This window comes from Rana temporaria, chromosome 3 (genome assembly GCF_905171775.1).
Source record: "Rana temporaria chromosome 3, aRanTem1.1, whole genome shotgun sequence".
Taxonomy (NCBI): Eukaryota; Metazoa; Chordata; class Amphibia; order Anura; family Ranidae; genus Rana; species Rana temporaria.
The window spans coordinates 426394844-426405753 of NC_053491.1; the positions used below are offsets into that span (position 1 = coordinate 426394844).

At 43.6% G+C, this 10910-nt stretch overlaps 1 protein-coding gene across 1 annotated transcript in view; it reads right to left on the minus strand.

Annotated features, from left to right (window-relative positions):
- LOC120933190 (G protein-coupled receptor kinase 5-like) overlaps nucleotides 1-10910 on the minus strand; it is a 106567-nt gene that overhangs the window by 45295 nt on the left and 50362 nt on the right. The window contains exon 2 of the mRNA XM_040346252.1: nucleotides 5251-5346. Within this exon, the coding sequence (XP_040202186.1) occupies nucleotides 5251-5346 (96 nt within the window). The remainder of the gene's footprint in view (nucleotides 1-5250; nucleotides 5347-10910) is intronic.

Sequence of the window (10910 nt, forward strand, 5' to 3'; positions counted from 1 at the left end):
CCCTAGAGATGGTTTTGTGCAAATCCCAGTAGATCAGCAGATTTTGAAACACAGACCAGCCTTTCTGGCACCAACAACCATACCACGTTCAAAGTCACTTAAATACACTTTCTTCCCCATTCTGATGCTCGGTTTGAACTTCAAGCAAGTCGCTGCCATGGGATTGGCTGATTAGCGATTTTGTGTTACCAAGCACTTGAACATCAGCCAGTGTGAAGAGCTGCGAAAGCAAGTGGGTAAGTACCCAATACTAGTAGTACCTAATAAAGTGGCCAGTGAGTGCAAGTACCGTCCGTTGTGACAATTAACAATAAATAAAAAATGTTTGCCTAAAAAATTAAGCTTTAAGAATATCTTGCAAAGATTTTACATATTAAGAGATTTTACCTGAAAGGCTTTACTGTAATCTCTACCAACCCTGAACAAGACAACCAGATGTCCTGGAGCTGCATGCAGTGATTGGTAGAATCCAATGACCCAAATGGCCATCTGAGCGTACAGGAAAAAAAAAAAAAAACACGGAAAAACCCAGAAAACATGAAATTGTGCGAATTTCCACCAAAAAACAGACAATAGTCAACAGAGTAGAACACGCCAGACTAAATATAGATATATAAAAATATAAATATAGAAGCATTTCAAGTTTTGAGCATATTTAGTAAAAAGTCGTCTACCAATAGAGCCTGGGCAATATGCCAGGATGTCATGAAACACCAAAAACGGGGAACGTTTCACAAGATCGGAGTGCGGAGGAGACGAGGGGAGAAGATATTCCACTAAGTGGTGCTGAAACATTCCCAGGAAACCAAGTCCACAAACTCCCAGGAGATCAGAGTACTCAGGCATGAGTGTAGAGACCTTGGGATAGTAAATACCATCTTCTCTGCTTAGAAGTGAGACGTCTCTTAGGGCTTGTTCATACCAGATCATCGCCCCTCTGACTAGAGAGCCACGGCAAATTGGTTTTTGGAGGGCATGCGACTAGCCGTGAGGAGGCAATTTGTCACCATCACCTCCTTACTGCCAAGGACCTAGCCTTTTTCTGACATTTGTTTACAAGTATAAATCAGTATTTTTTTTTTTTTTTTTTAAAGAAACTTACTTAGAACCCCCAAATATAATATATATATATATATATATATATATATATATATATATATATATATATATATATATATATATATATATATATATATATATATATATATATATATATATATATATATATATTTTTTTTTTTACACTGAGTAAATCGATACCCAACATGTCATGCTTCAAAATTCCACGCTCGTGGAATGGCAAACTATGGTACTTAAAAATCTCCATGTGCGAGGCTTTAAAAATTGTCAACATCACTTGCAATAATACAGAAGGACAGGTTCTCTTTATGGAGATATCTGGGGTCTAAAAAAAAAAAAAAAAAAAAATAAAAAAAAAGAAGAAGACCCCTAATAAAAACACCACAAAAAAAAAAAAAGGAAACGCGCACAAAAACCACACACACAAAACACACACACGCACAAAACACACACACGCACAAAACACACACACGCACAAAACACAGTCACAGCACCAGAGCGGCGATACCCGGAAGAAGCTCCGAGGCGTCATGGTGGCGGAGGGGGAATGAGGAGCACTTCGGGGGCTGCGATTTCAGGTAAGTGCCACATAATGAGCTAGTACGCTATGCATACTAGCTCATTATGTCTCTTGCGGTTTACTTCCTCTAACAAGGCTCACATTTTCTAGATCAATCTGTGTGTATGACCCCATTGATTCCTAATGTGCAATATTTAGAGGTGTACAAAACTATACGCATCTAAAAGCAGCATTTTAGACGCCTGTATGAATGAGCTTTAAGTGATCAACACAGAGAATACAAAATTCCAAATGATAAAAAAAAATAAAAAAAAAACACACAAAAAACACACACACACAAAAAACACACACACACAAAAAACACACACACACAAAAAACACACACAAAAAACACACACACACACAAAAAACACACACACACACACAAAAAACACACACACACACACACAAAAAACACACACACACACACACAAAAAACACACACACACACACACAAAAAACACACACACACACACACAAAAAACACACACACACACACACAAAAAACACACACACACACAAAAAACACACACACACACACACACACAAAAAACACACACACACACAAAAAACACACACACACAAAAAACACACACACACAAAAAACACACACACACACACACACAAAAAACACACACACACACACACAAAAAACACACACACACACACACACACACACACACAAACAATTTGGACAGGATCCAATTAACCTACCAGCATGTCTTTGAAGTGAGGGGGGAAACCCACGCATGCACAGGGAGAACATGCAAACTCCAGGCAGCTAGTGTCGTAGTTACGATTCGATCCAGCAACCCATCTTACTGTTGGCGAAAGTGCTACCCACTACACCACTGTGCCGCTGTGAAGATTGATGGCACTACAGAAAAACCTGAAATAAATAAATGCAGCCACTGTGTCCCAATTACATGAATGGGACAGCCTGTATGGCGGATGCACGGAAGACCTGTACATCCCTGTGTGGGCAAGTATGGCCTTTGTATGGGGTACACATTGATGGGCCCCATTTGAACAAGGCCTTGGCCCCGAGAAAGTCCCAAAAGGGAATAAATCTATTAGGTCACACTCTACGCTGCCATTACATCCATCGATAAATACTAAAGATATTATAGGATGCAGCCCTCTGGAAGTGTACAAACAGTGGGATGCCTTTTGCTTGCAGGAGCTGCCTGAAGGTGAGAACGGGTTTTTCTTTTAGACTTCATCCACACGGACAGATTTATATTTTCTCCACGGAACAGATTCTTTCCCGGCAGAGCTGGTGAAAAAATCCTGCATAAAAATGCATACCGCAAGTACTAGCGTTTACACACTTCCATTAAAACACGTACAATTCTTCCGATGACTTCACATGTCTATGCATAAAAGTGTTCCCACGCATATAATCTGCAGATATGGATGGCCCCAAATGCAGCCGTGTCCTACTTTGTGTACGCCACTTAAAGTGGTTGTAAACCCACTTTGACAACTTTAACCAAATGTGAAAATCAGAGGTGTTCTGTCACATTAGCAAGCATGTGAGGTCAGCAGAATTGCTGCTGCTTTGAAAATGTAACACGTAAACAGTCCGTCAGATTTACATATACTGTATTTAAGCATATAAGCTCCGTTGTGTTGAAAATAACTGAACTTTAAAACTCTGTTGGGTGTAACAAGATGTCCGCTTGCCCCCTTCTCACTAACATTACTGTGCAGGAGTGTGGGGTGGAGCAAGATGGCGGCGACGAAACAGCCACCGCCGGGTGTACCAAGATGGCCGCCGCTCCGGAGCTAGGCCAAAGCCGGGGACTTTCCTATGGCCGCACCCGAAAATCACGGCCGGGGGGGGGGGGGGGGCAGGGGTTAATCGAGATCGAGATCTTTTCGCGATTAATCGTTCAGCTCTAACCTACAGGCAAGACTAGATTAAGGCTTACCTGTAGGTGCAAGAAATATCTCCTTAACCTACACGGTTAAGGAAATATTTGCAGAAAACACTGCATCGATGACTACGGCGCATGCACGCCATAGAAAACGGCGCATGCACGCCATAGAAAACGGCGCATGCGCCCAGAGCGTCCCGGCATGGGATCATGCCGGTCCCGCGTACATGCGCGGGATTGTGCTGGTGTCTTGTCGAGCTAGTTCCCCTATCGATATGGTTCCCTGCTCGACAGCTCAGGCGAACCCCACGGAAATCTCTGAACATGATCAGGTGTACAAGGCGCATGCGCGGCTCAGGGCGGCATCCAGGCTCATTCCTTACTATCCCCGTGGACTTGGAGGATGTAAAAAAAAAAAGAGCCAGGAGGCCGAGCAAGCGCAGCGAGCCGTCCCAGTGAAGCAAGGACGTAAGGCCGACTGCCCACTTACAGCGAATTACACGTCGCCCTGGACCTGTTGCAATAAGAACTGAGGCTACACCTGAAAACAGCTGATCAGGTTCGGTGATTTTCGTCGGCTCGGATTGCGCAGTCAAGGGGGAACCATATCGGCAGATCACCGGTCCCGCGCGTATGCGTGGGGAGTGATGTCATGGCCAGTCACAGCGCCAGAGCGGCGATACCCGGAAGAAGCTCCGAGGCGTCATGGTGGCGGAGGGGGAATGAGGAGCACTTCGGGGGTTGCGATTTCAGGCAAGTGCCACATAATGAGCTAGTACGCTATGCATACTAGCTCATTATGTCTCTTGCAGGGTTTTATTTTTTTCACGTTTCTTCAGGTGTTGGGGGGGTTTACTTCCTCTAACAAGGCTCACATTTTCTAGATCAATCTGTGTGTATGACCCCATTGATTCCTAATGTGCAATATTTAGAGGTGTACAAAACTATACGCATCTAAAAGCAGCATTTTAGACGACTGTATGAATGAGCTTTAAAGCGGTGGTTCCCCCTTAAAAAACGACTTTCTTATTCCACTGCCCCCCCACATTCCATCACGATTAAGGCTCTTATTTTTTTCATGCTGTACATACCTTAGTACAGCATATTCACCCGTGCATCCGGGTTGCGAGTCCCGCGGGAGTGGGCGTTCCTCACATGCTGTTGATTGACGTTTTGCCCAAAAACGAGCTCTCCCCGTCACGGTTGGCGAAAGGAGCCGAACGGCGAGTCGGCGCAATACTGCGCATGCGCATCGCCGTTCGGCTCCTTTCGTCAATCGTGACGCGGCTTACGCGACGGGGGGTGAGCTCGTTTTTGGGCAAAACGTCAATCAACAGCATGTGAGGAACGCCCACTCCCGCGGGACTCGCAACCCGGATGCACGGCTGAATATGCTGTACTAAGGTATGTACAGCAGGAAAAAAAATAATAAGAGCCTTAATCGTGATGGAATGTGGGGGGGCAGTGGAATAAGAAAAAGTTGTTTTTAAGGGGGAACCACCGCTTTAAGTGATCAACACAGAGAATACAAAATTCCAAATGATAAAAAAAATAAAAAAATAAAAAACACACACACACACACACACACACACACACAAAAAGAAATAAGATATCTTCACAATGACTGAAAGTAGAGGTTGGCTCTTGGCACACACCAGGGTAGGAACCCCCTGCTGACCACTCACACACCCCCCCCCCTCCACAGAACAATGTATCCGAGGTGTAAACTTACCCACTTGCTTTCGCAGCTCTTCACACTGGCTGATATGTGGAAATTTTAGGATTTCCTTCCATTTTTTACTCCTCCCTTTCCTCTTGCCACCTCCGCCTGAAATTCAGAAAAACAATGTCGATTTAAATTATAAAACACGCACATAAAAAGAGTGCGCCAGCTACAAAAGGGCAAGTGGACACACAGTAATGAACAGATTTTCAGAGTCTGGGTTTAATTGCAACCAAAGAGGTCGGCAAACAGGAGCCTTCTGCAAGCAATGAATAAAGCACACAGAAGAAATCAATACAAAAAAGTACAAATAAAAAAAAATAAAGCACACATATACTGTAGGGGGTTCACTGTTACACCCCCAGAGTTTGGTTGGTGTCTGGATTCATGTGACAATGTACAGTAAATTCTGATCATTCAGAGGTTTATGGTTTCTCTGCACAGTTCAGACACAAAGATTGGAGGACTCAGATTTCCTTCGTAAAGGAGAAGCGGCGGAGTGATGCGCTCATCCCTCTACTCTCCAACATGAACACAGCAGAACGCCCAATTTCCTCTTAGTGCCAGAGAGTTCTACTCGCTGAGCCCATTCACACCAGAACGCGTTGCGGGAAAGGTCCGTTCAGTGTACGCTTCCTTCACCACATTAAAAACGCACTGTGTGTCAATATAGACTTAACAATACGATACCTCAAAAAAGGCACATTGCAAAGCTAATGCTTTTGCCTGCGCCACTTTTGGTGAGATCCAGTGCAATTTCAGCCCATTTAAATGAATAGGCTGAAATTCTCGAACAGAATCTATATATATATATATAACACTCTGAAGCTACTGCTTTTTAACTCCCATTTTAAGATAAAGGGCTTACAAGATAAGGCTGACTTTATTCTTTTATGGGATAATTACTAGATAAGTCAGCTGCGTCTATGGACACATCTCTCTCACACACACACGGTTATATTATACATTAGAGGTCGACCGATTTGGGGGGTTTTCTCTGGCCGATGCCGATATTTAGAAATTGTGGTGGCCGATGCCGATATTTTTGGGCAGATTTAAAAAATCAAAAAAAATCCCCTTCATCTCATAAAATCTAACAGTTGGACCCCTTTCACACTGGAGTGTTTTTCAGGCGCTTTTGGGCTAAAAATAGCGCCTGTAAAGTGCTTGCAAAACGTCTCCCCTGCAGTCTCAGTGTGAACGCCCGAGGGCTTTCACACTGAGGCGGTGCGCTGGCAGGACATTAAACAAAGTCCTGCAAGCAGCATCTTTGGAGCGGTGTATAACGCTCCTCCACCACTCCTGCCCATTGAAATGAATGGGCACTGCTGCCGAAGCCCCTGCAAAGCGCTTCTGCAGCGGTGCTACACGGGCGCATTCATTTAACCTCATCGGCCGCTAGCTGGGTTATAAGCGCCCCGCTAGCAGCCGAATAGCGCCTGCCCGCTCCAGTGTGAAAGCAGCGGACTTCCGCCAAAAAAAATAATATGTTAAAAGTTAGCAGCTACAAATACTGCAGCTGCTGACTTTTAAATATATGGTCACTTACCTGTCCTGGGCGCCCGTGATGCCGGCACCCGAAGCCAATCTCTCCCTTGGCTCTCGGGTGCTGCCCCGGCCATCTTTGGTAAGGGAATCAGGCACAAAAACCAGGTAATCAAAACTTTTGGACGAAGAGAAAAAAAAAAAACAGGCCAACTTTACTGTTTAGTTTTTTTTTCCACATTAAAGTATTTTTTCCCCAAAAATTGCATTTGAAAGACCGCTGCGCAAATACCGGGTGACATAAAATATTGCAACACCCGCTATTTTATTCCCTAGGGTCTCTGCTAAAAAAAAAAAAAAAAAATGTATATGTATATAGGATTATTACATGTAAGCAACAAGTGTTAGAAAAGATTTAGTCTTTAAATGGTTAAATTGAGAACTTCTACACACAGTTCATTGATAAGTAACATTGTATTCTTTTCTCAAACTTGGCAGGCTGCCCAGAGACAAGTCACTCCACAGGAAACTTCAGAAAAATTGCAAATGACTTCTGTATCATAGAAGTCAAGTCGTGCTGAAGTAAATCAGCTTTTTTTTTTTTAAACAAAAATCGGCCGATATATCGGTCGAACTCCATACATACATACATACATACACCCCCCCCCCCCAAGTGTTGAATATCTCAGGGAGCACGGTTCAATCCATCATCCAAAAACGGAAAGAGTATGGCCTAAAACGGACATGCTGGGCAAGGAGAGCATTAATCAGTAGCAGTCAAAATGCCCATGGTATCTCTGGAGGAGCAGGGATCCGCAGCTCAGGTGGGAGAATCTGTCCACAGGACAACTATTAGTTGTGCACCCAAATCTGGCCTTTACGGAAGAATAGCAAGAAGAAAGCCATAAGAAAAAGAAGTCCATTTTGTGAGAAGCCATGTGGGGCACACAGGAAATGTGGAGGTGGTGCAAAAACTCCAAAAATAAAATTGCTTTTATTTTAAAATAAAAAAACACGCCACAGCAAGCGGGGTAAAAAGCTGACGCATTTCACACCAAACTTTAGTGCTTATTTATAGCTTACATGAATAAACACTAAAGTTTGGTGCGAAACGCGTCAGCTTTTTACCCCGCTTGCTGTGGCATGCTTTTTGTGCGTTTTTTGATTTTTAAAATAAAAAGCAATTTTTGGAGTACGGCTGTCCAGAAAGTTTTTCCTTTATTTTGCATCATTCCATGCATTGCCAGCCCCCCGTGGCTTTGGATCAGGCGAGGAGACTTTCTGATTAGTATCCTAGAGCGGCGATTTCTCTTTTTCAAATGTGGAGGTGGTGTTCTGGTCAGATGAGACCAAAATTGAAATTTTTGGCACTAAAAAGCAAAAACACTGTGTAGCAGAAAACGAACACTACACATCACCTTGAACATACCATCCCCCACCGTGAAACATGGTGGTGGCAGCATGTTGTGGGGATGCTTTTCTTCAGCGGGGACAGGAAAGCTGGTCAGAGTTGATGGGAAGATGGATGGAGCAAAATACAGGGCAATCTTAGAAGAAAACCTGTTAGGGTCTACAAAAGACTTGAGACTGGGGCGGAGGTTCACCTCCCAAGTAGGACACCGATGTAACGGACATATGCATGCTGCCGGGACAGTTATAATCTTCATGCAGGGAGGACTACAAGGAACTGCATGGCTTGTCACAATTGGATGTACCACATTGTATTCTGAGCTCAAAGGGTTAATTGGACAAGTCTCTTTCATTGCTGAATGCTAATGTTCCCTTCGCATAGCTAATGAGAACTCTTGTGTAGGTAACAGCCCCCCTGTGAGGTGTATGCTGATGGGGATTATGTGTGAGTGATAATTGTTTTAAAGGTTAATTGAATTCTATTGAGAAAGGAATGTGCCTGGCCAGAAAATGTTAAGTGGTTTGCGGTGCCGAAGCGTCTAGAGACTGGTCAAGTGATTAATTCAAGGAGATGTCATTGTTTCAGGGGGTCTGTGTTGAAGCCCCCTACTGGGTGAAGGGGGGGGCGGAAACTGTCATTGTTCTTGTAACAGTTGTAAGCAGATATAAGCAGGTGAAATATGCCAAATAAAGTCAGTCTGCTTGACTCTGCAAACGTAGCCCGTCTCGTTTCTTGGAAGGGCGTTCGATGGGATATACCGGCGGTACTTGCATATCGCAGCTTGCCAGGGAAAAGGACGTCTCCAACGGCTGAGACCCTCACACCAGTGGGTAGCCGTTACAACCAACCCTAAACATACAACCACAATGGAACGGTTTAAAATACTTAAGCATACTTAGGTGTTAGACTGGACCAGCCAAAGTCCAGACCTAAATCCAATTGATAATCTGTGGCCAAAAATGTCACTCTCTAGATGTGTAAAGCTGGAAGAGACATCCCCAAAAAGACTTGCAGCTGTAATTGCAGGGAAAGGAGGTTCTACAAAGTATTGACTCAGGGGGGCCGAGTCACCATTTTTCTTTAGGTGTCAGGAAAACTTTATTATAGCAGAGGTAGGAGGCAGACAATTTACACTATGTGCTCTTACTTGAGACAAGTACACACTATAGAGCGGTGTGCTTTGTTCACAAAAACATTAAGAAGAGTATGTGGCCATTCACATTTTAGTTTTCTTTCTGCAGGAAATATGCTGAATGAAAACTCCTGACAAAGGGCGCCTGCAATTCACTTTCAGAAATCAGTCTGAATAATAGGTTACGCAGCGAGATTCTCCTCAAGCGTGAAGGAAATAAGATCATGGATTTCTGCAGGGACGTCACTAAAGTAGAATTAAAAGGCAAAACCTGTTTTTTTTTAATTGTTTATTTTTGTTAAGAAAGAGGCCCACATGGGCCGCAACAGTAACAATCAAGGCATAAGAAAAAAAAAAAAAAACGGGTACATATATACAAGCATGACACCGCTATTAAATCAGGGATAGAACAGGCAGCGCAGCAACACAGCCAGGCACATATAGACAATATACAACATCATGTGTTCCCACTTTGCCTCCGATGGATCCCATATATGGTCTAGTGTCCTGTAGTGTGGCTAGAACTGATGTCGTTCTGCCCTCTCGGGGGGACCTTGCTTGTGCCATCAGGGTGATGAGGTAGGATAATGCAGTCGCGTGGGCTCCGTCCTATCTTTTACATGCCTCCCCAGCGCAGGTGCCAGCGAAAAGGAGGAAAGAAAGAAAGAAAGAAAGAAAGAAAGAAAAAGAAAGAAAGAAAGAAAGAAAGAAAGAAAGAAAGAAAGAAAGAAAGAAAGAAAGAAAGAAAGAAAGAAAGAAAGAAAGAAAGAAAGAAAGAAAGAAAGAAAGAAAGAAAGAAAGAAAGAAAGAAAGAAAGAAAGAAAGAAAGAAAGAAAAGAAAGAAAGAAAGAAAGAAAAAGGAAAGAAAGAAAAAGAAAAAAGAAAGAAAGAAAAAAGAAAGAAAGAAAAAGGAAAGAAAGAAAAAAGAAGAAAAAAGAAAGAAAGAAAAAGAAAAAAGAAAGAAGAAAGAAGAAAAAAGAAAGAAAGAAGAAAGAAAGAAAGAAAAGAATAGAAAAGAATAGAAAAGAAAAGAAAGGAGAAAAGAGGAAGAGAGAAGGAGAGAAAAAAAGAAGAGGGAAAGACAAAAAAAGGGGGGGGGGTAGTCTAGAAGCGTAGAGAAGGGAGAGATCGGGGGGGGTGGGGGGATGTGCCAACAAGCATGACACACCTGGATACCTTGCTCGGGGTAGAGTCGTTAATGGACTTAGGTCTGACGACAAGACGCAGGGGGCGGCGCACGGGGTCCGCCACGGTCACACAGCAGCGGAAGTACGCCGCAGTGCTTGGCCCTCATCTGAGAATATTATGTTCCACAATTGCCAGGTTTCGGGAAAATGTCTGGTCTATTTTGCGCCATCAGGATGAGATCCTCCATATGTTTAAGGTCTTCCACTTTTTGGAGCCACTGAGCAATAGTGGGTGGGAGAGTGGACTTCCAGTGAAGTGGAATGCATGCTTTGGCAGCGTCCAGTAGGTGGCGAATCACAGACTTTTTGTAGGCCCTATCTGGAAATGTGGATGCACGGAGCAGGAAGAACGCCGGGTCGTTGGGGATGGTGCGGTCTGAATTTCTGTATCGTTTCCCCAACCACCCTCCAGAAGAGTGCTATTCAGGGGCATGACCAGAAAATGTGAACTAGG